Genomic DNA, 27,662 nt, shown 5'->3' on the forward strand with positions numbered 1-27,662 from the left:
AATGGGCTTTCTATTAAAGTAGTGATTTTCAAAAGTATTAAAGGTTTCAGAGTAGCAGCCGTGTTAGTCTGTATCCGCAAAAAGAACAGGAGTACTTGTGGCACCTTAGAGACTAACAGATTTATTAGAGCATAAGCTTTCGTGGGCTACAACCCACTTCTTCGGATGCATATAGAGTGAAACATATATTGAGGAGATATATATACACACATACAGAGAGCATGAACAGGTGGGAGTTGTCTTACCAACTCTGAGAGGCCAATTAAGTAAGAGAAAAAAAACTTTTGAAGTGATAATCAAGATAGCTCAGTACAGACAGTTTGATAAGAAGCAAGTGTGAAAATACTTACAAGGGGAGATAGATTCAATGTTTGTAATGGCTCAGCCATTCCCAGTCTTTATTTAATCCTGAGTTGATTGTGTCTAGTTTGCATATCAATTCCAGCTCAGCAGTCTCTCGTTGGAGTCTGTTTTTGAAGTTTTTCTGTTTTAAGATAGCCACCCGCAGGTCTGTCATAGAATGGCCAGACAGGTTAAAGTGTTCTCCCACTGGTTTTTGAGTATTATGATTCCTGATGTCAGATTTGTGTCCATTAATTCTTTTGCGTAGAGACTGTCCGGTTTGGCCAATGTACATGGCAGAGGGGCATTGCTGGCACATGATGGCATATATCACATTGGTAGATGTGCAGGTGAACGAGCCCCTGATGGTATGGCTGATGTGATTAGGCCCTATGATGATGTCACTTGAATAGATATGTGGACAGAGTTGGCATCGGGCTTTGTTACAAGGATAGGTTCCTGGGTCAGTGTTTTTGTTCAGTGATGTGTGGTTGCTGGTGAGTATTTGCTTTAGGTTGGGGGGTTGTCTGTAAGTGAGGACAGGTCTGTCTCCCAAGATCTGTGAGAGTAAAGGATCATCTTTCAGGATAGGTTGTAGATCTCTGATGATGCGCTGGAGAGGTTTTAGTTGGGGGCTGAAGGTGACAGCTAGTGGTGTTCTGTTATTTTCTTTGTTGGCCCTGTCTTGTAGGAGGTGACTTCTGGGTACTCGTCTGGCTCTGTCAATCTGTTTTTTCACTTCAGCAGGTGGGTATTGTAGTTTTAAGAATGCTTGATAGAGATCTTGTAGGTGCTTGTCTCTATCTGAGGGATTGGAGCAAATGCGGTTATATCTTAGAGCTTGGCTGTAGACAATGGATCGTGTGGTGTGTCCTGGATGGAAGCTGGAGGCATGTAGGTAAGTGTAGCGGTCAGTAGGTTTCCGGTATAGGGAGGTATTTATGTGACCATCGCTTATTAGCACAGTAGTGTCCAGGAAATGGACCGCTTGTGTGGATTGATCTAGGCTGAGGTTGATGGTGGGATGGAAATTATTGAAATCATGGTGGAATTCCTCAAGGGCTTCTTTTCCATGGGTCCAGATGATGAAGATGTCATCAATGTAGCGCATGTAGAGTAGGGGCGTTAGGGGACGAGAGCTAAGGAAGCGTTGTTCTAAGTCAGCCATAAAAATGTTGGCATACTGTGGGGCCATGCGGGTACCCATAGCAGTGCCGCTGACTTGAAGGTATATATTGTTCCCAAATGTGAAATAGTTGTGGGTGAGGACAAAGTCACAGAGTTCAGCCACCAGGTTAGCTGTGACATTATCGGGGATACTGTTCCTGATAGCTTGTAGTCCATCTTTGTGTGGAATATTGGTGTAGAGGGCTTCTGCGTCCATAGTGGCCAGGATGGTGTTTTCTGGAAGATCACCGATGGATTGTAGTTTCCTCAGGAAGTCAGTGGTGTCTCGAAGATAGCTAGGAGTGCTGGTAGCGTAGGGTCTGAGGAGAGAGTCCACATAACCAGACAAGCCTGATGTTAGGGTGCCAATGCCTGAGATGATGGGGCGTCCATCGTTCACCTGCACATCTACCAATGTGATATATGCCATCATGTGCCAGCAATGCCCCTCTGCCATGTACATTGGCCAAACCGGACAGTCTCTACGCAAAAGAATTAATGGACACAAATCTGACATCAGGAATCATAATACTCAAAAACCAGTGGGAGAACACTTTAACCTGTTTGGCCATTCTATGACAGACCTGCGGGTGGCTATCTTAAAACAGAAAAACTTCAAAAACAGACTCCAACGAGAGACTGCTGAGCTGGAATTGATATGCAAACTAGACACAATCAACTCAGGATTAAATAAAGACTGGGAATGGCTGAGCCATTACAAACATTGAATCTATCTCCCCTTGTAAGTATTTTCACACTTGCTTCTTATCAAACTGTCTGTACTGAGCTATCTTGATTATCACTTCAAAAGTTTTTTTTCTCTTACTTAATTGGCCTCTCAGAGTTGGTAAGACAACTCCCACCTGTTCATGCTCTCTGTATGTGTGTATATATATCTCCTCAATATATGTTTCACTCTATATGCATCCGAAGAAGTGGGTTGTAGCCCACGAAAGCTTATGCTCTAATAAATTTGTTAGTCTCTAAGGTGCCACAAGTACTCCTGTTCTTTTTAAAAGTATTAAAGTATTTATCAAAAATATTAGGTGACTACACTACAACTTCAGTTAAGCAAACTTCCGTTGCTGGGAACTCCCTTTGTTAAAAAGAGCAATGACCACTGATGTCTGTTAATTACACTGAAAATTCGCTCAATTGTCGCTTAGCCTGCCTGCCTGTCTGTCTCAGTTTCTCATCTCTAAAATGGGGGTAATAGAACACTTCCCTATCTCTCTGGGAAAAGTACTTTAAACATCGTGAGGTATTCCGATACTACAGCAATCAAGATCATATAAGTACCTAAGATTTAGCCAAACTATCATGTACCCCATGATGATCCAACAATAGAGGCTATATGTGAAATTCAATTAGATATATTTATTTTCTGCTTGGGAGTAGCTGACTGAATTTTTTTGGGGGGGAGGGGTCAAGAGGGACTTAATAATTGATTTTTAGTTTGTATCCCCATGTTGGCTATGAAGTGTTTGCATAGTAGTATTTTTCCCCATTCTTACACAGGTAGTTTAAGAGGATGGAGATACCAGAAGTGTAATTCAAAAGTTCCAGAAATAATAGGCCATGCCCTGCATCAGGTCCTACATGACTGTGTAACTCTGTAACTTTGTTTCTGAGCCATAAGAAGCATCATTGAAAATACTTACTTATTGTCTCTGGAGGGATCACATTGAGAGAGATGGGGGCAAGTGATACATCATGTTTTTTTTTTCTTTAATACAGCTGTTGGTTTGATCATGTGCCAGACATTTAAAACAATTGTGATTTATCAAGTAGAGAGAGACTGAAAGAAAATGTCACAGTTCCTTGCCAGACTCCTTCAGAGATTGGGATCTGCCACAGTCAAGTGGACTGGAGTCTTATTAAAAAAAAAAGTCATTTGGAAAAAGCATGCTTCCTATTTTATTACCTTGTCTACAATTGAAAAGATGCACATTGGGGTGCGGAGGAATTTTAATGCACAAACAATGCTTTAGTCTTTTTCTCATTCTGTTATATAATCTCTAAGTAAAAAAATGAAATGCCATTTAAGGTTTGGGCTCAGAGGCTGGTGGAAAAACTCTCCACTGATCTGCTATAATAGAAAATAATTAGATGTATTTCTAAAGTAATGCTTTGCTTTTTGTGTCATTCTTTACGGACTTCTGTGCTTAATGATTATGAAATAGTCCGGATAACAGCAAATTCAGTGTCCACACCAGTTCTTGTGCAATGTGTGCTCTCCAACTCTCTTGCTTCAATTTGTCTGGGTAACTGGATTGGCAGAAGGAGGGGTGAAAGGCAGAGAGGAATCTCATTAGTTAGTTCAAATGAAATCTTATTGAAGACATAGGACTGTTCAGACTCAAAGGGCTTTATGAACATGGAGAGGGTTTCACTGGAATTTGAAAGTGACCTACAAAATCTGGCACGTGGGGCAGCACTTAATATACATTAGTAGCTGAAAGCCCATGATGTTACATGGGTGTGGCTGCTGGGCCACGCAATCCACCATCTGTTGAGTCTACCTCATTACAATCAATTAAATTGTTGCATGTAAATTAGCTGTAGAGTTAAGATGTTTGCTTGAGTTACCTCTTGACTAGGACTTTTGGCATGATGCACATAGGTGCCTTACTGTAGCTGTAATTAGTAAAGTCAAACTAGCTGAGAACATAAAAATTGGATGGTAACATACTGCAAATTCAGTGATGACTGAACCTGGTAATATTCTAAATAAAAAGAGCTCTCAGCCATACTTGTAGCTGTTTCCATCACTTCACATTGACTCAACAGACATTCTGTCCGTCAGAGTGACACACACAAATTACTCTGCAGTTGATCAGTTTCACTATTGCATTTCCTCCCTTGTAAAGCTCAAAATTGAAGCAGTGTGAAATATTCAAATGAAAGCCCCAAAGTACTCAAAATCAGTTTTGGGTCAACTTTGATCTGCATTCGCATACCCTGGTCTATGCTAAGTAAGGCTGAGGTTTATGTAGATAGGAAACTTCCCTCTTCTCAATCAGCCTCTCTTGCTCCTTCATCAACAGCTCCCCCTTTTCAAAGGTAGCTAAGATGAGAAAGGGGCTCTAAAGTTTGCTGGAGGGGAAGAGTGTAGCTGAGCAGTGAATCCCCTGAAAACTTGAATTTATTACTATTGTATTTGTATTACCATGCCACCTAGGAGCCAGATCAAAAAGATGGTTGGTCCAGAGAAGAGCTTAAAATTTAACTTGAACCCTCAAATGAACTTGCAAAGGCTAATTTCATTCTTACTTCAAGGAACTGGATTGATTTGTATGATTTTTCTTGCTCTTCTCAGAATGCTGGGCAGATCCTCAGCTGATATAAATTGTTGCAGCTCTGTCAACTTCAGTTCAGCCTTATAAAGGAGGTCTGGATGTCAAATCTATTTTATGACTTAGTGACTGGTCTGAAATTGCTCAAATGCTGACTTTGTATATTTTTTTTGGCTTCATGTCACTGCAGCTGAATATCCCAATTTGTTTCTTGGAGTGAAACTATACAGCAAAGACATGTATAAATTTGTACTTTTTAGATTTTGGTCCTTCTTTCTTTCTAAGTCATTCCTCAGTGTCTTTGTATTTTCCTCTGAAAGGCCACAAAGTGAGACTCAATTGCTCACTGGATGAAAAGAAAATAATGGATGTATACAATACCGGAGGCCCTTTACCACATATTAAAAACTTCATCTTACATACAATAAGCAGCTTTTAGTTTAGATTTAAAAACAGTGATTCAGCATTTCATCCAAAGTCCAGGGGCCTTCAGTTCATATTATGGACATACCAGACAATAACCAAAATTGTGTATTTGGGGACACAATGTGAGCAGTTGTCACGGAGGTAGGTGTGACCTTTTATTTAGTGGGGACTGTCAGGAAGCGGTGAACTCTTGAAATCAAAATGATGATTTATTGGGAGACACTAAAGAAACTTTGGAGACAGATGTGAACTGGCAGTTCCCAACCGTCATTCGACATGATGTGTGTGCAGGCCCAGGACTAGTGTCTAAATCTCACCACCTTTCCAAGGATTCTCCTTTATTCCTAATCAAGACAACAATATAAACCTTACTCTGAACATCTGAGATGATGCTTCTAGGGTTTTGCCTTGCAAAACTTTAGCCTCAGCCCCAGTCTGTTGTTTGCCTTAGAGAAACTCCACATTTTATCTTTTGAGCTGGACTAATGAAATACTGCTGATGTGGCTGTCAAGATGGGTCCATAGAATAGCTTTGTATCGCCAATGCAGTGCCCTAGAACCTACTATTCTGATACAACTGGGGTGAAGAATGCTTGAAATAGCAACATTTAAAATGAACACTTGGCCTAAATTAGCAGAATTCATATTTAATCACCGCTATCACTTTAATCAGTTTAACTGTCTCTCGTATAATTCCAGTGACTATAAATTATATGTGAGTGTGTTATGGAACAGAAGGTGGTGGCATCTAATTATACAAAGTGTCTGAAACCTTGTGCTGCTTTATTGAAATCTATATTGGTTTCAGGTTAGGTTTTTGTGTATGTGTGGTGACTACACTAATTAAATTAAACATACTTTTGAGCTCATCATTTCTGGGATAGATTCTTATTTTCCTTCACTGAAGTGAAATGAAAGTCATCCATCAAATTAGAAATTAAACTTTTTGTGGGAGTGCTCACGGAATAATAATAGGATAGGCTAGTAGTTTAAGTCCAGTGACTGAAAGGTGGTACCAGCTGATGGCTGTTTACTAGCCTATGTGAAATGAACTGATGATCTCAATCAAATTTCTTGTGGAGAGGTGTCCAGTTACACAACCACTATTACCATTTGCATTATCTGCATCCTTGCTATCCACCCAGATGGAATCATTGGTAGGGTCAGGGCCTTTGTCTATGAGGCAGGCCCTCATAGGGACTGTACAATGCAAGTCTTTTAGAAGTGCGATGGGCCTGGACTTAGACACTTGCCACCTGACTTTTGATGACACTTATGAGAAAGCACAGTTCACCACAGAAGTGTTTTACTATCTTTCATACAGCATGTGCAACAAGAAATATTCTCTGATCATGAGAGAGAACCATTTTGGCCTAATGAATAACCTTGATCTTGTTGCTGTTGCCATTGTGCTGCCTCAAACCCACCCTCCCAAATGTTTGTTACCTTTGCATGTGGTTTCACCTCTATAACTGGAATGCAAGCTCTTTGTGGAAGGGACCAGGTTTTGTAAACTGTTCTATAAAGTGCCAAGAATATCTTTAGGTGCTGTAAAATATACTGAATATTCTACTACTAATAATAATTAATAAGGCAGACTTTTAAAAAGAACTTTTGAGCCATGTAAACCCATGATATCTCTAAAAACACCCAAAATAGGAAAATTAACCATTTAGATCCCAATTCAACAAAACACTTGGGCATATGTTAACTTTGACCTCAATGGAACTACCACCTCCCTTCTTAAAGTTAAGTATGTCATTAAGTAGTTTGCTGAATTGAAGCACTAGGGCCTGCTCCTGGTCTCAATGTGAGTTTAACCTGTTGACTGCTATAGGAGCAAAGTCAGGATCTTTAACAGTCAAGATAAGCAACAACACCACACACAGCTCACGTGGGTATGCTTACACTCTTTTCTCCATTTCAGCGCTCTCACATTTGGTTTATAAACTGAGACTGAGGATGGGGACAAGATCTACAGTGATTTTTTTTGTTGCTGCTGTTTAACTTGACCATATAAAACAAGATTTTTTTTTAATGTTACTTTACTTTTTTTTCTAATAGATACCACATCTTTATGTGGTTGGAACTGTTCTTTTTCCAGCTTGACTTTTTTACATGTGAAATGTTTTGAATCAGATATAGAACACACTGTATAATACCAGAAGGAAGTGGAAAATTTAAAATGGGCTTGCTTAGATTGAGGTAGTATCTCTGAAATATTTCTTGAGCTCAGTCCTGGAGCACAGCCTGCAGATTCAGGTTGTTCTAGTCACACCACTCTATTAGCCAGGGCTTATAAATAATATTAATTCTAATAATTAATATGCCTATTTATTTCAGGCAGTGTGTGGTCTGCTGTCAGCATATTAGCAAGTTACCAGTTCTGCAGCTGATTTTGATTGGATCCCAATTATGCAGCATAAAACAGCAGATGTTCTTGGTGTAATCTGATAGCCGTTTTTATTCTGTATTTTCTAATGTATAATCAAGGATAGAGGGTTTGATGAGACCAAGGCCTCTGTCAAGCCCCCACCCCCACTCTACCTCAGACTGATCCCTGACCTGAATAAGGAACAAACAGTTCTGCAGTAAAATTGTTTCATTCTGTGCTGTACCTTGTCCTGTTTAGTTGGAAAAATAAAGAACACTGGGCAAGATCTGTTTGGACAGCGTTTTCCATCCTCAGCAAACTTTCTCTGTAACTGAAAAGTTGTAGGGTTTTTTTTTAAATATGTGAGACAAGAAAAATCCTTGTGCATAAATTTAATATCTCTTACTAGAAATAGATAACAAGCCTATGGAAAGTAATCACCTCTATTGTGGCAGACTTGACTATATGGTAACTGTCTGCAACAAGAATCAACAGGTTTCAAATGCAGTGGCTCTCACAGTGAAAAGGCACTATTGCTGGAATACTCTATTAAACACTGTCACTTTTAAAATTTGTAATTTAACCCAAGTTGAAGCCCACCTAGATATGAAATGCAATTAGTCGATTGTTTGATTTACATTTGGCACTTCTATATTATGTTTTTATGATTTCATGTACTTTTTTCACTGCCCAAAAGTGTAGTGGGTGCTAAAAAATGTTCTATGGTCCTTTCCATTCCAAGGACCTTTTGTGAAGTATTGTAATCAGTTACCTAATCCTCCCAACAGACCTGTGTGGGAGGTAGGTAGATATTTCACCTATTTTCCAGATAGCTAAACTTGAGGCCCTAAGTTACTTGCCCAAATTATCTCAAGTCAGTGGTAGAGCTAGAAATAGAACACAGGACTCCTGCCATCAGTGGGACTGCTAAACACTGAGGATGGAGTGGAGGTTAAGGATAATCTAGGCATGGCCCAATATCTAAATAAATACTTTGCCTCAGTCTTTAATGAGGCTAATGAGGAGCTTAGGGATAATGGCAGGATGACAAATGGGAATGAGGATATGGAGGTAGATATTACCACATCTGAGGTAGAAGCCAAACTCAAACAGCTTAATGGGACTAAATCGGGGGGCCCGGATAATCTTCATCCAAGAATATTAAAGGAACTGGCACATGAAATTGCAAGCCCATTAGCAAGAATTTTTAATGAATCTGTAAACTCAGGGGTTGTATCGTATGACTGGAGAATTGCTAACGTAGTTCCTATTTTTAAGAAAGGGAAAAAAAAGTGATCTGGGTAACTACAGGCCTGTTAGTTTGACATCTGTAGTATGCAAGGTCTTGGAAAAATTTTTGAAGGAGAAAGTAGTTAAGGACATTGAGATCAATGGTAATTGGGACAAAATACAACATGGTTTTACAAAAGGTAGATCATGCCAAACCAACCTGATCTCCTTCTTTGAGAAGGTAACAGATTTTTTAGATAAAGGAAACACAGTAGATCTAATTTACCTCGATTTCATTAAGGAATCTGATATGGTTCCACATGGGGAATTATTAGTTAAATTGGAAAAGATGGGGATCAATATGAAAATTGAAAGGTGGATAAGGAACAGGTTAAAGGGGAGACTACAACGGGTCATACTGAAAGGTGAACTGTCAGGCTGGAGGGAGATTACTAGTGAAGTTCCTCAGGGATCGGTTTTGGGACCAGTCGTATTTAATCTTTTTATTACTGACCTCGGCACAAAAAGTGTGAGTGTGCTAATAAAGTTTGTGGATGACACAAAGCTGGGAGGTATTGCCAATACAGAGAAGGACCGGGATATCATACAGGAAGATCTGGATGACCTTGTAAACTGGAGTAATAGTAATAGGATGAAATTTAATAGTGAAAAATGCAAGGTCATGCATTTAGGGACTCATCAGTTAGAAGTAACAGAGGAGGAGAAGGACCTCAGAGTATTGGTTGATCATAGGATGACTATGAGTCACCAATGTGATATCACTGTGAAAAAAGCGAATGCGGTCTTGGGATGCTTTAGGCAAGGTATTTCCAGTAGCGATAAGGAGGTGTTAGTACCATTATACAAGGCACTGGTGAGACCTCATCTGGAATACTCTGTGTAGTTCTGGTCTCCCATGTTTAAGAAGGATGAATTCAAACTGGAACAGGTACAGAGAAGGGCTACTAGGATGATCTGAGGAATGGAAAACCTGTCTTATGAAAGGGGACTCAAAGAGCTCGGCTTGTTTAGCCTAACCAAAAGAAGGCTGAGGGGAGATATGAATCCTCTCTATAAATATATCAGAGGGATAAATATCAGGGAGGAATTATTTAAGCTCAGTACCAATATGGACACAAGAACAAATGGATATAAACTGACCATCAGGAAGTTTAGACTTGAAATTAGATGAAGGTTTCTAACCATCAGAGGAGTGAAGTTCTGGAACAGCCTTCCAAGGGGAATAGTGGGGGCAAAAGACATATCTGGCTTCAAGACTAAGCTTGATAAGTTTATGGAGGAGATGGTATGATGGGATAGCCTAATTTTGGCAATTAATTGATCTTTGACTATTAGCAGTAAATATGCCCAATGGCCCGTGATGGGGTGGGATCTGAGTTACTACAGAGAATTCTTTCCTGGGTGTCTGGCTGGTGAGTCTTGCCCACATGCTCAGGGCTTAGTTGATCACCATATTTGGGGTCGGGAAGGAATTTTCCTCCACGGTAGATTGGCAGAGGCCCTGGGGTTTTTGCCTTCCTCTGCAGCATGGGGCATGGGTCACTTGCTGGAGGATTCTCTGCACCTTGAAGTCTTTAAACCATGATTTGAGGATTTCAATGGCTCAGACATAGGTTAGGGGTTTGTTGTGGGAGTGGGTGGGTGAGATTCTGCGGCCTACGTTGTGCAGGAGGACAGACTAAATGATCATAATGGTCCCTTCTGACCTTAAAGTCTATGACTCTATGACAGTCCTCTGTTTTGACTATTAGAATTGTGGTGTCCATTCTTTTTATTAAATAAGTGTTGACATATTTCTAACACTACTTCGATATGGGATACTAAAAATGGAACTTACAGTGGAAGTATAGATTCTGTCTTCACTCTAGCGCCACCACCAACACATCCGTAATAAAGCACAAGTATACACCTAACACGCTTGTTTGGTGAAAGCTATCAAATTCCTTATGATTATAGCTGCCGTGAAAAATACTCAAAGAGAAATTTAAGATAAAGTATTACAGGAACCCTGGAAACTACTCTGTTAAGGGATTGTCTATTTTTCATTAATTCTACTTTATATTTTCCCTCTGGCTATACAGGGCACAACGACTACATGTGTCCCGCTACTAACCAGTGCACCATCGACAAGAACAGGAGAAAGAGCTGTCAGGCCTGCCGGCTGCGAAAGTGCTATGAAGTGGGAATGATGAAAGGTGGTACGTACACAGCAACAAACACATTTTTTAGCACTGATGGCTGCTTAACTAGACAACCAACACAGTTAAGCAAAGAGGCAACTGTTGTTGTTGGCCAAAAACCCCAACCATGACAAAACAAGGGTGATATCCTGGCTGAATCGAAGTCAACGGAAATTTAGCCATTGACTTCAGTGTGGGTAGGATTTCACCCCTAATATTTTATAATTCATTTGTTTTCTCACAAGTGGATTTGTCTGGCCCCAGGCTATCATGAGTGAAATCCAATCCTAAATGTTGTTTCTTTCTGCAATATGCCATTCACTCTGTGAAACAAATCGATGGTCTCAGTTCAGTTCCCAGTGAACAGGTATCCACATCGTAAAACCCAGCATCATTATTGCCATCTTGTGGACTGTTTCTGAGGGTAGGCCAAGACTTGTATGGCAACAGACGGTTAATTACCATGTATCTAGGTCAGGTATGAAGCACATTGGTGGGGTAGTTTGGAGAAACTTGCAGTACTGCTGCTCTTACTGTACTACTTCTGTGGATTAATAAAGGGTTGCCACCTTCAGAGCTGTTATTCCAGCACCATGCAACAGCACACGATGCACCTGAATTAATTTCCTTTTCCTGTATTGAAATATTGAGGACCTGATTCTGATCTCAGATACTTTGAGCTAAATCACAAGTAATTACACTGGGACACTGGAGTTATGCTGGTGTGAGAGAAGAATCAGCTTTAGATGTCAACACTGGTTGCTGCACATCCCAAAACTGATTGTACTAGAGATATCTGGTGTTTAATGTTTAGAGGAAAAGTTTTATAAATAGATGACACTGCCATCAAATAACCTTTATTGTGCTGTTCTCAGAGCAAAGGTTCTTTCCAAGAGGCATTTGGGATGTTTTAGTAGTGAGTTTTTTGAGCATTTCCCCAGTAGATGTCTTCTCTCCCTCCTTTAAATTACTGCTCCTTTTAGTTACAAGAAACAGACAGAAGGCAAGGGGAGGGGACAGGCAGAGATAAAAAAAATTAATCGTGACTAATCGCATGATTAATTGCGCTGTTAAACAATAATAGAATACCACTTATTTAAATATTTTTGGATGTTTTCTACATTTTCAAATATATTGATTTAAATTATAAATAAACAACATAGAATACAACGTGTACAGTGCTCACTTTATATTATTTTTTATTACAAATATTTGCACTGTAAAAAAAGAAATAGTATATTTCAAGTCACCTAATACAAGTACTGTCGTGCAATCTCTTTATCATGAAAGTTGAACTTAAAAATGTAGAATTAGGTACAAAAGAACCCTGCATTCAAAAATAAAACAATGTAAAACTTTAGCGCCTACAAGTCCACTCAGTCCTACTTCAGCCAATCCCTCAGACAAACAGGGTTGGTTACAATTTGCAGGAGATAATGCTGCCTGCTTCTTGTTTACAATATCACCTGAAAGTGAGAACACGCGTTCGCATGGCACTGTTGTAGCCAGCATCGCGAGATATTTACATGCCAGATGCACTAAAGATTCATATCTCCCTTCATGCTTCAACCACCATTCCAGAGGACATGCATCCATGCTGATGATGGGTTCTGCTCGATAATAATCCAAAGCAGAGCGGACCAATGCATGTTCATTTTCATCATTTGAGTCAGATGCTACCAGCAAAAGGTTGATTTTCTTTTTTGGTGGTTCAAGTTCTGTGGTTTCCACATTGGAGTGTTGCTCTTTAAGGCTTCTGAAAGCATGTTCCACACCTCGTCCCTCTCAGATTTTGGAAGGCACTTCAGATTCTTAAACCTTGGGTCGAGTGCTGTAGCTATTTTTAGAAATCTCACATTGGTACCTTCTTTATGTTTTGTCAAATCTGCAGTGAAAGTGTTCTTAAAATGAACATGTGCTGGTCATCATCCGAGACTGCTGTAACAAGAAATAAATGGCAGAATGCAGGTAAAACGTAACATACAATTATTCCCCAAGGAGTTCATTCATAAATTTAATTAACAGATATTTTTAACGAGTATCATCAGCATGGAAGCATGTCCTCTGGAATGGTGGCTGAAGCATGAAGGGGCATATGAATGTTAACCATATCTGGCACGTAAATACCTTGCAACGCCAGCTACAAAAGTGCCATGCAAATGCCTGTTCTGACTTTCAGGTGACATTGGAAATAAGTAGCGGGCAACATTATCTCCCGTAAATGTAAACAAATATGTTTGTCTTAGCGATTGGCTGAAGTAGAACTGAGTGGACTTGTAGGCTCTAAAGTTTTACATTGGTTTTGAGTGCAGTTATGTAACCAAAAAAAATCTACATTTGTAAGTTGCGCGTTCACAATAAAGAGATTGCACTACAGTACGTGTATGAGGTGAATTGAAAAATACTATTTCTTTTGTTTATCATTTTTACAGTGCAAATATTTGTAATAAATATAAAGTGAGCACTGTAGGCTTTGTATTCTGTGTTGTAAGAGAAATCAATATATTTGAAAAACATCCAAAAATATTTAATACATTTAAATTGGTATTCTATTGTTTAACTGTGAAATTAATTTTGAAATGCAGGGAATTATAAAACTGGAGATTAGATGCACCTGATTTAAAATGGAAGGAAGATAGTTTCTGTGTTTTTAATGAAAAATATTTCAAAGTAACATTTATTTTAAAAATGATTACTAACCTCATCTAAACCTATTTGTAATAGAAGTCTTAGCAATAGTATTTTGCAGAGACTTCTGGATTGTGATGGTGATGTCTTCTGAATGTTCAGACTTATTGGGAGGGTTTCCAGTGCTCATTCTTTATTTTTTCAGGTGAGAGAGGTTTGGCTCAGGACTCCAATTTTAGGCTATTCAGAATGTTCCAGCTTTTCTCTGTCATTATTTCTATCATCCTGGTGATTCAGAGCAGCCAATTACTCCCTTCATCTGGCTTCTAGCTTCAGACTGAAATAGAACTTCGATAATTGATTCATGGAATGCATATGTGTGTATTGTGGCTCTCTTAATATTCTGGAGCACCTGGCTGGAGTTCATTTCCATCATGAAAAACGTAGACCTTGCAAAACAAAAGAAACAAAAAATACAGTAAAGAAATGTTAGGGCTATATATTTAAGCAATCAGAAAATATCACAATTAAGGCTGCAGCTGCTACCTTAACTCTGCCCTCTTGTATATATGCCTACATATAATCTTCAGCTATATGATAATATACTATTTCTCAAATACAAGATATTTGTATCATTTTGTGCTACACCTTACACTTGATATATTTTCATTCATTTATATTTACATTGCTTTCATTGTCAGAATAATCCAGTACATCTCTATTGAGTTAAGACTTTTTGATATTCTCTTCCCTCTTAGGTATGCATTCTAATAATTTTCTCACCTGTGATATATTCAACAGCAATGTACATATACTTCTATTTTTAAGCAGCAGTATAGCCTTAGCATCGGTTCTGAGTTAAACTTAAATTAAATTTAGGACAAAAAGGAATTGCTACTCTTAAATTTAAATTTGTCCCTGACCACCTCCTAATTCAGGGGTTCTCAAACTTTTTAATAATGTGGACCATCTCTTAATAGAGAGACTTTTTGTGGCCACCATCCTTCCCATTTGCAGTCCCATGGACCTTTCCATGATGGCATAACACCCCTATGGCAACTGTAGCAACTGATATTGAAAAATATTAGAAAACCAGTTAATGTATTTTAGCTGTCTTTTAACTCACTTTAATAGCTGAAAATAGGAAGAGCCAATGCCCTGTGACCAGCCAATTCTCTATGAACCGCAAGCAAGCACTGTATGTGAACCACCAGTGGTCCACAGACAGTAGTTTGAGAACCTCCTGTTTTAATGCAATCCTGTAGAAACTTCTTAATATCCCTCACCACCAGGCTCTATATCTCCTCAGAATTTATGACCATTTCCATCAGAAAGTTTCAGTGTCTGACAAGATAACACCTGGATCCAGAGCTGATAGTTCAAACTACACCCAAGCAACTCGATGGAGATGTTGGTGGTCACTAAATTCTCATTCTGTTGCTTGGACAGCATAGAGGTAATTGAACGAGTTATGTACCTCCATGATGTTCTGTCCTGAGCCAAACCTAGCATGTTACATGGTTGAAAACTTCTGAAGGACAGCCATCATGTTTTAGGTCTTCCAGGAGTGCTTGAAAGCAGCAGAGAAAACTTGAAAATGATTCTTACAAAGAGGTTGGTAGGCATTTGGAGCAGATGACCATACCACCTTAGGGAGCATTGGTGACTGGCACCTATTCTTTCCTAACTGCTGTCTTTAAGGTGGATTTCAGTGAGACCAGTGACTGACATCTTTAACTTAGACATTTCTCTGACAAGCAGTGCCTTTGAGCCTTCCTTCTTCAAGGGTAACATGTTCCAGATTCTGATATGTAAAACCTGTATTTGTTAGATTAATTTTTATAGGTCTCAAGTCAGGTTGATCTGAGACACAGCACATTTTATGAGTTTCATAACAGTCAGGTGAGAGGTCACTAGCTCATCCAACTCTATGCCTGGGTTCCACACAAAGACATGAGAAACCTGTGATAGGGTTTACCTGCTCCAATAAGGTTGCAGGTGTCCTCTATATTGCATTGAGTGCAGGTAGTTAGGTTGTGAACTGGTGAGATGTGGCAGTGTGGTTGAGGCAATCAGTGCAGTACCAGAATCAAAGCTGCTCAGACAAATACCTCTTCCACCATAGTGATGTTGGTGGGAAGAACAAAATGTTTTAAGGAGCCAGTCAAGACTCTGACCTCTCCTTCCAGTGACATCTTCTGCCTTCCATTCAGTGACATAGCATGAAGCCTTTGAGGTCCTACTGGACTCCTCACTAATCCGTTTGTCCAAGTAACTACAACAGTGAGAATGCCTTCCTCCAGGTGTCAAACTATCTGGAGGGGCTCAGGAGCATGAATACCAACCTCCAGGGCAGATTATTAAGAAACAGGGCACAAATCCCAAACTGGGCACAAATCCCAAACTGGTTGTGAATTCTATACTTAGATTTCACCAACAAAGTATCAAGTACAAACTCCTCAAGCACTCTCACAGCCTTAACATGGAGTCACAGACTGTACCCATGGATACTTGCCACCCAGGAAAGCCTGTCTTTGTGATAGATGGTCCCTAACACCAAAAATCACAACAATATTGAGGTTACTCCGAGTTCCAAAGGACCAGTCACTTACCCCAGGTCTATTGCATCTTAGATCCTACACCAAAGCCAATGCTTGTAACCAATCCTATAATAAATTAACTAAAGACCTATTAACTAAGAAAAAGAAATGAGTTATTTGCAAGGTTAAATATACGCCGACAAATGAGTTCTAGTCTTAGATTCCAAAAGGTGGTAGAAGCTTCTACAATAAGAAAGCTCTATAAGTCCTTTAGGGCTGACCCAGGTCAAGCAATGGGGATCGTTTGCTAATGCAAATCTTGCTCTTCCCAAGTCCAAGCAGCATAGAGATCCAGTTTATTCTTGTCAGGGATTTTTACTCCCTTCCCCTAGAGTTCACGCTGATGGGATAAGTCAAAATGCAGATCTCCTCTTCAGGGAGGAGAAGTAATCAACAAAGGGAAAGTAATCAACAAAGTATCTGTCCTTTGATGTTTCACAATGGCTCATTTGATTTCAGTTGGCCTTCTTGTGGGCAGGACCCAATACCTTCTATAGGAAGCCAGCCTTTACATTAATTTATGCTTCTTTCCTGTTTGGTGAGTTACACAGTTAGAGGTTTATAATGCAAACACTTCTTATAACCATATACCATGGCGTACAGATGTTCAATGAGATTAATACATGCAGCAGCTTGCAAGCATTTCATTAAGTCTTGACACTGAACACTGGTTCATAAACCTAATACCTATTTTAGCAAAACAAGGGTAAGACTGACTGGTTTCCAGCTATGTATTTGTCAGTGTTCAGTTGGGGCCTAGAGGTCTTAGCATGAGGCCTTAGCACCCTAGTCTGCCAGCATTACATCAGAATGTGCCAGTAAACTAGCCTCTTCATCTCCAATGAGTTTCTATGAATCATGCATTTGTCACCTGCAGATTGGACTATTGTAACTCACTGTATCTGGGACCAAAGATGGCAGCATTGCAGCCCAACTTGTGTGGAGTGCACCTCAACAGGAAAAAACACCCGAGAACACATTGCACTGCCAGTGCTGTTGCACCTCCATTGACTCCCATTTTCTTTCTCCTGTTAGTGCAAGACTTTGGTCCAAATAGATTCAGTCCTGTTACAACAGAAACCACTGAAGCACCGGCACTCTTGTGGCAAATTCAGCTAACAGTGCCCAGGACGCTCAGCTCATGAGATCTGGAGATAAGGCATTTTTGGTCAAGGAGACTGCCTGTAGAATGACCAATTGTAGAAGATGAGACTGAGTCAGTTTGTTTTCAGGACACGCTACATGCAGTGCCGTATTATTGCCTCGGCTGACAAGGCCTAGGCCTAGGGTGGCAAATTTGCAGGGGCGGAAGCTCCCCTCCTCGCCCCACCCTCCTGCTCCAGCTCACCTCCGCCTCCTCTGCAAGCGCGCCACCGCGTCCTGTTTCTCTCCCCTCCCAGCGCTTGCGCCGCGAAACAGCTGTTTCGCGGGGCAGGGAGGGAGGCGGAACGCCGCGCGCTGGGGGAAGAGGCGGGGTAGGGGGCGGGGATTTGGGGAAGGGATCCAATAGGGGAAGGGAGGGGGCGGAGTTGGGGCGGGGACTTTGGGGAGGGGGTTGGAATGGGGGCGGGAAAAGGGCAGAGTCGGGGTGAGGCCAGGGTGGCAATTATTTCCCGGCCTAAAGGCGGCAAAATTATTAATCCGCCACTGGCTACATGAGACACTTTTTTGGCAGAAGGTTTCTCACAATAATGGGTCCTAATCCATGAGTAATGCTTCTTGGTGCTACAGTAATACAAATACTAATAGTAACAATAAGAGAGCTACTGAACCCAAGAAGAGTAAATGGCAGAGTCCACTATAGATGACGCTATGCAAATCTTAATTATTATATTCAGTGCAAAAATCTTGAAGTAATGAGTGCCCTGAGATGTGCTAAATAAATAAATTAGTAAAGGCTTTTCTGCTTGCGTATGAAGGCCATAGTGTCATCTGATGTAAATCAGCATAGCTTCACTCACTTCAGTAGAGCTTTTCAAAGTCTTTTCAAAGTCATTCGGCGGAGAAGGTGAAATTCATTTTTAGTTATGGTACGTAGCCATACATTTAGGATACCTTTTCCCCTTCCATCCACAGCAGAATCCCCATGGATGTCAGTGAGAAGATGCACAAAGATCAAGGGTGTAATCTAGCCTGTATGTAGTAACTAAACTTTTAATTACTATTAAGTATTTATTGTCACAATCACTATCACTCAGTGGGAAAATATGCCTCCTTCCTTGTCTTTGTTTTTCTCCTGTTCTCCTGTAGCTCAGTCTCTCCCACAGTTCTGATACGTATAGGCTGTTCCCCTTCTGTCTGCAGTTTGAGGAGGCCATTCAAAGCTGTAGCACAACCTGTGCTAGCCACTCCCCCTTCTTCAGCCTGCTGCCAGATCTTTCTGTTGCCTCTGTGGCAACAGTCAAGTGGTGGTTCACTTTGCTCCAGATTTTTTTGACAGCATATTATTTTATCCAATTTTTCAGACAGTAGCAAACAGCTTTTCTTCTCCCTCTCCTGGTTTGAATATTGAACCGTGGCATGGTCTCATCCACCCAGAGCCAGTACTGCAACACCTCACTGACATACTCCTCTTCTTTGCCCCCGCAAGGCGTGGTAAAGCTGTCATGCAAACACAAGCTTAAATCCAAGCAGTGTTCTATTTGTGAGGCAGCTTTTACAGGCTCATAGGAGGGCAAATTGTGCCCCGCCTGTTCTCAGCCAGCTGACCCTTGCACTGCTAAGGCAAGGGGCTGTCGGGCAGGCATGTTGGGTCCCCACCTGCCCCAAGAAGTCACGATTCCCACACACAAGAGTCTGATCTGGAGGTGTTGAGCAGAATGGGGGAGAGACTCCATGGATGAGGAGAACTTCAGCCAGCCTGGGGTAAGTTCCAAGGCAGAACAGGCCAGGGGAGGGGGTGAGGGAGAAACCCTTAACAGGTATGTGTCCCCCCCCCAGCCCTGAAATGGGTCCCAAGTTCCCTTCTTCCCAGTTCAAGTCAGGGAACCTATGGCAATAAAACTGCATCCTGCAGACAGGAAGTGCAACCCTGAGAGGGAGGACTCAAGATGCTGCATAAAACAAACAGCAAAAAGACCATGTGTTAGCCACAGCTGGGCAGCAATGCCTGCAAAGTGGGCCAAAAGGCTAAAAAAATCCAAAAAGAGCAAAAAGGAAAATAAAGACTATCTACTGAGGAAGGGAAGCTCTCAGATTCAGGCACTGAGGAGGACATGGAAAAAATGCAAAAAGGATTTTTTCCCTCCTTAAATATTCAAAAGCGTATGCAAAAAGATTGCATTCAAAATCCTGAACCAGCCTGAACAGGAGGTAAAGGCAAGACTAAACGCAAATACAGTACCTGCTGTCCAAAGTCTCACCTGAGACAGCAATCTTGCTGCACACATCTTTTCAGGTTATGATCAGAGAGGAATGGGAAAAAACCTGATAAGGGTAAACACATAACTAGGCATGCATTTAGATATGAGTTGTGAGAGCTGAAAAATGCCATTATTTTACCAATGGTTGATTCTTTAGGGGCATCTCTAGCTAAATATATGATGATTCCATTCAACTATTAGAAAGGTGGAAACCACCCTCAAAGGGACTTTGAGGCCTTGACAGCCACTTTTAAAGCAGCCTTGGCAGCTATATGCTTTGCAAGAACTGGTTGGATGACCTTAAGACCCTGAAGGATAGACTGTCCTGACTAATGGTCTACACTTAAGAAAATTTCTGTAACATCAGCCTTTGTGGTAGAGGCCTAAAAATGTATGCAGTGAGATTTTAAGCCATATCTGGCTTCACCCCAGAAGTCTGATGCTCACTCCAAATTCTGTGCTCATCTAAATTCCCAGGCTCTCCCCTTTTTTATGGAAAAACTAAACCAAGTAGTGGCAGAGAGTACTGCCAAACAGAAACAGTCCCTCCCCTCCACTCTCAGTGCTCCAAGGAGGAACTACAAGGCCATCAACAGACAAAAACACTCCTTTTGTCCATCCTCACAAAGGTACCAGAGGAAATAAACAGGTATATAAAGGGAAAACCCTGGAAAAGGGTAACAACTGGAAAATCCAGGGGTGGATCCACAGCTTCTAAGAGCCCACTATGATGATAAACAAATATGCCTCTGCCCAGACTTGAACCTATGAGGCAGAATTTCCCATTTCTTAGTAGAATGGTCTTGATTTACCACAGACAAGTGGATGAGAGAGAGAATGAGTTGCAGATACTCCCTTGAACGAAAGGCCATACCCCATCTCTTCATCCATTTCCCACATCTCGAGTGACCCCATAAAATGAAATCTTGAATCTCTTGGACATAGGCTAATAGAAAGGGTTCCCCCAGAAGAAAGATTCTTAGGATTGTATTCCATTTTCTTCATTGTCCAGCAGTGTATGGGTGGGTCAGAGCCATCCTAGATCTCAAGCTGCTGAACAAACTGATAAAGAAAATGAGACTCCAGATAGAGATCCTTGCTTTCATGGTGGCATCCCTATACCAAGAGGAGTTTCTTGCTTCAGTGGATCTAGCGCAGGGATTCTCAAACTCCCCCCTCCACCACCACCAATTTTGAGAACAAAAATTACTATATGACCCAGGAAGGGGAACTGAAGCATGTGCCTACCTAAGCCCTGCTGCTCCAGGTCTGGGGCCAAAGCTGAAGCCCAACGGCTTCAGCCCTGGGTGTGGGGCCTGTAACCTGAGCCCCACTGCCCTCAGCTGAAGCAGAAGTCTGAGTCCCAGGCAGTGCAGCTAGGGCTTGGTCTTGGGCCAGTCTAACACCAGCCCTGGCGACCCCATTAAAACAGGGTTGTTACCCACTTTGGGGACCCAACCCACAGTGTGAAAACCGCTGATCTAGCGGATACATTTCTCCACATTCCCATATGACCATGCCACCACAGACTGCTGAGATTTGCATATGGCATGGCCTGCTGCCAGTACCCAGGCTCTTTACCAAGATGCTGGTGGTAATAGCGAAATTCAGGTCTTGCAGCACTCACCTGTATCCCTTCCTCGATGACCAGATCAGATTTCTGGCCCAAGCAGCAGATGCTGGATCTGCTTCAAATACATGGATTTACAATAAACACCAAGAAGTAATTCACCTAGGAGTGGAGATAGATGCTTCTGTGGTGGCAAAGGTCTACCCATCACTGGACAGATTCCACAAGATACGGAACCTGATATCCATGTTGGTAAAATGTGCAAGGCTGACCCTAGCTCAGTGTTTACAGCTATTGGACCTCTTGGTTTAATGTACAGGATTCGCTCTGGGGCAAAGCCCCATATCAGGTGCCTCCATGCCTTTCTCATGAAACTGTGGAACAATTCACCGGAACACATGCAAGATCAGGTACTGATTCTGAACAAGGTGCTGAACTCTAATGTGGTGGACAGTCCTACAAATGTCTGCAAGGATCTTCCCATGTACCTTTTAGATCCATGCACACACAACTGATGCCAACCTGACAGGATGGGAAGTGCATCTGGGGCACAGAAGAGTTGAATGTACTTGGATTCCCAGGGAAAGGAACCAGAGAATAAACCTACTGGAGATCAGAATTGTCAAGCTTGCCCTATGGAAATTCCAGAACTACCTGGAGGGTGACTGTGTTCTGATTCAGCTGACAATGCGATCACTGTGGTATATATCAACAACCAAGGGGGATCAAGGAGTGCAACTCTACCCGAAGAAGTGGTGGAGATAATGGAATGGAAACTTCCTTCTATTAGTGCAGTACACATAAAAGGAGAGCTGAACCAAAAAGCAAACTGGCTCAGCAGATTCACAGTCAGCAATTCAGAATGGTGCCTGAATCAGGAAGTCTTCACCCTGATTTCACAGTACTTCACCAAGGAAGCAGATCCCAAATTACTGGGGACAGATGCCTTTTCACATAGATGGCCACAAGGCCTGATACAGTTGTTCCCACCCTTTCTATTTCTAGGAAAGGAGATCCAGAAGATAAGGTGAGAAGAAGCAAAGGTGATAGTGATAGCTCTGCACTGACTAAGGAGACCATGATTCGCTGATCTGATAGAGCTGAAAATGGTACCGGTGTTGCATCTATCAGTGAGACCAGACATCCATTACCAAGGCCTATTCCTCCTTCCAGATCCAGACTGCCTTCAAATGACAACCTGACTATTGAGAGGGAAGCATTAGTTCTAGCACAGCTCCCTTCCAAAGTGATTGGAACTCTCCTTTCCTCTAGATGAGCTTCAGCACTAAAGGCCTACTTCTCCACCTGACAAGGTTTAGTTTGTGGTGTCGAACACAATGAAAATCCCAAGGATCCTGGTTTCCCAGTTACCATGGGCTTTCTTTAGGAAGATGTAAACTAGGGACTTCAGTCCAGCTCTATAGGGTACAAGATGTCAGCATAAGTAGCGTTATATTCGCAGGATCCTCTGATTCCTTGACAGATATCCAGATTTGTCAGAGCAGTTAGTCTGGTTAAACCTGTGGTCAGAACATTCTTTTCTAAGTGGGATCTGCCACTGGCATTGAAAGGTCTAACCACACAACCTTCTGAGCTACTGACATCAATATCTCCATTCTACCTATCCATCAAAACCTATTTTCTGGTTGCCATCGTGTCTACTAGGAGAGTGGGTTTTTTTTTTTTAAACTGGCAGATTTATCTGTACTGAAACTCTACTTTATATCCATGGTGACAAAGTGGTGTTAAGAACCCAAAAATTATTCTTGACTAGAATGAATTTCTTTCCATGCCTCACAGGAGATTGTCCTTCCTTCATCCTGTCCAAAACCACGGTACCTGACAGAAAAGCTGTGGCACACCTTAGATGTTTGAAGATTGCTGAAGCTCTTTGTCAAGCACATTGAATCAACAAAAAGATTTGGGCTCTTTGTCTCCTTTCATCTGAATTGCATGGGCTAAGGGTATCCAAGCTATCACTAGCTAAAATGGATCAAGCTATGTATGCATCTACAATGCAAGGTGTCATTTGCTTCTGTTCCAGATGGCATCAAGGCACACTCCACAAGAGCTATTGTGACTTTGTGGGCAGAAAGAGCTTGCTTCCATTGCAGAGATCTGCAGGACAACAATGTCATCAATTAATACCTTTATCTGACACTATAAGGTTGACTTTCTGTTCTCTGCAGAAGTACCTTTTGGCAGGAAGACACTGCAACTGGAGGTCCAGTAATAATAATGACATTTGGGGCAATTAACTTGGGCGTACGTCTTCCCTATCTCACTCTGCTTTTCTTATAACTCCTAATTTCTGTTCACAGCTTGCTACTTTCAATACATATTAGAATTGTGGGAGATGCTGAGCTGCAGAATGGTAAATTTCTTACCTGATGATTTCCTTTCTGCTAGTAGTGTCTTTCACAATGCTACCTTCTGTGGTTGGCTTCCTAACCAAGGGACCATATTTAATTTTTATATGTTTGGTTGGCCATAGCCTACTATACATAGTTTACTGGTTGGTAATGAAGTTATTGTTACTAATCGTATTCTATAAATTTTTTACACAACTTTGGAATGAATCTTCTGGCATCAGGCTACAGAAGGAGGCATAGCTATCATGGGCTGTGCTATAGTTCTGAACTGCCTGGAAACTACAGACAGAAGGGGAATAACCCATACATTTCAGAATTGTGGGAGATGTTGCTAGCAGAAAGGAAAGTATCAGGTAAGAATCTTACCTTTCTTTCCTTTCCTGCAGCAGTTTCCAGTTCTGACACTCTGAGCTTGTCTTCCACTCCATCCCCATTCCATCTGTTAAAATGATCAGCTTTGCAATACTTAGTGTTGACATTAAAGTATTGTCATCATTTTAGTTAACATTCCAGTTGGAGTTTTGGAGTCATCCTATGGAGTTTTGGAGTTCTTCAGATAACTGGATTCTTTTCTCTGTAGAGCAATAGAATTCCTTAGTTTCCCGTGGGTTTCTGATACTCCTTGCTTTGTCACTAGTGAGTAAAGCAGATCATCCCAAATTCATGGTAATAAAAACTTATATATACATTAATTTACATCCAGTTCTGGAATAGGGAAACCTCCAGTTCCTAAGACTGGATGCAAAAAGCCACTCTTCTCTGGTATCCTCTCAGTTACCGTTGGACCAAGTACCCACTCGTATCCTATCTTTTTTTTTCTTGTGAGGAACTTCCAAACCCTTTGATTTTCATCTTTTGTGGAGGGGAGCTGCACTTTGTTTTTTCATAGTGTAGGTTCATAAGATGTTAAAAGACCAAACAAAAAAGCCAGGGAGTTATTAAAAGCATTTTCAGAAACAGGGGTAAGCAAATGTTTAATGCAACAACTGGAAAAGTTCCAGACGTTCTAGTTTGTCATGCAATTATCTTCTAGTGCAGCAATTTATTAAAAATAGAAATTGGTGAATAAGAAGAAAGCAACTTAGCTATGAAACTGTTTGTGTTGTGTCTGAAGTGACTCTCTATAATATTTACTAGACACACTGTTCTGTTCTCATGCAAATTGGTACAGGTGGTGGAAACTAATACAAATATGAGTAATTGCTTATTTTAAAGCAATAATTGATTAAAAGGATGCAGACAAAGTATTCTTAAAATATTTTTTTCTTAGTGTTGTTTATAATAGCGACTTGGAAGGAAGCTGGAGCTGAAATCTGACTCTTTGGCTTGGTCTACACTTACCCCCCAATTCGAACTAAGGTACGCAACTTCAGCTACGTGAATAACGTAGCTGAAGTTCGAAGTACCTTAGTTCGAACTTACCTCGGTCCACACGCGGCAGGCAGGCTCCCCCGTCGACGCCGCGGTTCCCCCGTCGACGCCGCGGTACTCCTCTCGTCTAGCTGGAGTACCGCAGTCGACGGCGATCACTTCCTGGTTCGACTTATTGCGTCCAGACAAGACGCGATAAGTCGAACCCAGAACTTCGATTCCCAGCCGTATGTCAGATGATTATTGTAGTATCATCCCAAAGTTTAATCTGTTCCCCAAACAGAGCAAAGGGTAGATCGTATTGAACCTTGATTCTTAGCTGCACATGTGCTTGTTTATTATTTGAAAATGCCACTTGGTCATATGCAATGACTGCTAGGCTGTTACTAGGGATGTAAGAATGTTCGTTGTGCAGTTTTTCATGGTTTACACATGTACAATTTTTTAAGATTGTATGAACTAAGGATATTTGGATATTTATTTACCTTTACTTATCTATTTATGTCTGACATTACTTGGCAATAGGTATGTTAATGAGGCAACCTTAACTTATAGGTAACATTATAGGTATTTATCTGCTAATTTCCTTTAAAAACAGGGTCAGGGCAAATTTTTGGATCTCTGTGGGATCACCAACTCCCTCCCCAACTTCTCCATACAATGAGAACTTTATGGGACTGTAGGTTCTCTGTTTATCTGTAGCTTGCACTGTCCTATGGAGTTTTGGAATTCTACAGATAACTGGCTTCTTTTCCCTGTAGAGCTTTAGAATTCCTTAGTTTCCCTGCGTTTGACTCTCCTTGCTTTGTCATTAGTGAGTAAAGCAGATCATCCCAAATTCATCCAGGGCCAGATTTAGTGGCAGACAACCCATTGCCAGGCTTGGGAGGGCGCCAGGCTCAGGATGCTATTTTTGTTGTTAGCAACAAAAGGGAAAATAGAGTGTTTGAAGTAAAATGTATCAGGTATTCCGTATGTGGATTAATTTTTCATTAATCTCCTAGAATGTTCTGGACCTTTGTAGAATCTCGTGGAACCTTCCAGACTTTCTGAGAACTACATTTTCCTTGAACCTCCTACAATGTTGTCATCCATGTCCTCATGGGTACATAAGGGGCAGGACGTCACCATCAGTCAGTGAGATATAAGAACGCAGTGAAGTGAGAGCCCAGCTGCAATATTGTGAACTTTGTTTTATTGTGTAATTGTAAGCGACCTTTTGATTTAAAGGACTAGGGTTAAGATTCTAAGGCTGTCACCTATTGTAACGCTATTTAATACTGGTCCACCCAATGTTGGTACAATTTCTTGATGTTACTACATTTCAGTTATTCTTAAAATTAAAAAGTTTCTGTAAGCTTAGAGGCAATGATTTTTTTAATTTGCTTACATATGGCATGAATAAATACAGATTTACAGATCCTAGCATGCAAATTGATCATCTTATATGACGGGAATAAATCATGTGTTCAAATTGGGCATCAAAGTTGTGAAATGGGCTACAAATGCAATACAAAATAAGGCATCCAAAAGTTTAACAAATGGAGGGGTGGCACCAAAGATGCTCTTTGCCTGGGGCACAATTTGCTCTAGGGCCAGCCCTGATACCATCCTACACCATCATGTATTCGTTCTCTCTCCCACTGCATGCATATGAAAGGTTATAACTATAGAATACATTTCTTAATTCTTCAACCATGTGGCTGAGAGAAGAACTATGAAAAAGTGTTTATTGTGAACTTTTTTACTGCTTCAGTTGCATTCTGCCTACTAATCAATCTCCCTGAGATTTATCCTAGTTTTTCAAACCAATCAATATTTAAACAGCCATCGCTAAGGAAAACACTGCATCAACTTTTATTTTTTTCTTTCACCTCACCCCAGAATTAAAATTGCTTGGATGAGCTAAAAACAGGAACTACCAGGCTGTGTCAGAAATGTTATATTAACTTCCGGACCAGTGTTTCATAAAGCACAAAGTTGTGAGTGATTAGTTTTTTGTTTTGTTTTTTAGCATTGAATTGGAGAGCTGGGATTACATGATTTCCAATTGTATACAGACTTCAGTTCTTCTACTGCCAGTCATGCAGTGCTTAATTTATGCCAGGGCTGAGCCCCGGTACCTCTCTAGGCATGGCAACTCATAGCCCTGGCATCTCTGGGCTTGCCACGACAGTTATGAAAGTAAAAAAATTGCTTGAGTCCTGGCACCTCTTTCATTACAAATTAAGAACTGCAGTCATATTCGACTGTATAATCAAAACACCCTGATTTATAGGGACGCTAATGTCAGTTTTGGAAGTTTCTAAAATGTATTAGTCACAATTTTCTGTCTGCCACTGAAGCTGGTAAAATTGAACTTGTAGCCATAAGGGAACCTGACTTTTCTGTGGTATGTGGTTTAACTAAATACGTCATAGTATATGGTAGTATAAAGTATTGGACACTTGTTTGTGCCGTCACCATTGCGATAGCTTGGAAATGGTTTTCATTTGATGTAAAGTAGACATAGAGCTGGATGTCATCTGGCTGTTGATGTCACTTAAATGTGTGTTTATCTTGCAATTTCCCCTGAGTGACTTGATATTATAAATAAGATGTTAAGTAGATGGGGGAGGAGGTTGAATCTCATGTGACTCCATGGATAAGGGCATTTCAGGCAGTGGAGCAGTTTCCTTTTATGATTATCTGCGTTTGGTCTGAGAGAGAGGACCTGAGCTAAT

General features: G+C 41.0%; 1 protein-coding gene across 1 annotated transcript in view; it reads left to right on the forward strand.

Annotated features, from left to right (window-relative positions):
• The window catches only part of ESR1 (estrogen receptor 1), a 192,547-nt gene that overhangs the window by 63,107 nt on the left and 101,778 nt on the right, over window positions 1–27,662 (forward strand). Inside the window, exon 3 of the mRNA XM_065401317.1 lies at window positions 10,938–11,054. Coding sequence (XP_065257389.1) covers window positions 10,938–11,054 — 117 coding nt within the window. The remainder of the gene's footprint in view (window positions 1–10,937; window positions 11,055–27,662) is intronic.

This window comes from Emys orbicularis, chromosome 3 (genome assembly GCF_028017835.1).
Source record: "Emys orbicularis isolate rEmyOrb1 chromosome 3, rEmyOrb1.hap1, whole genome shotgun sequence".
NCBI lineage: Eukaryota > Metazoa > Chordata > Testudines > Emydidae > Emys > Emys orbicularis.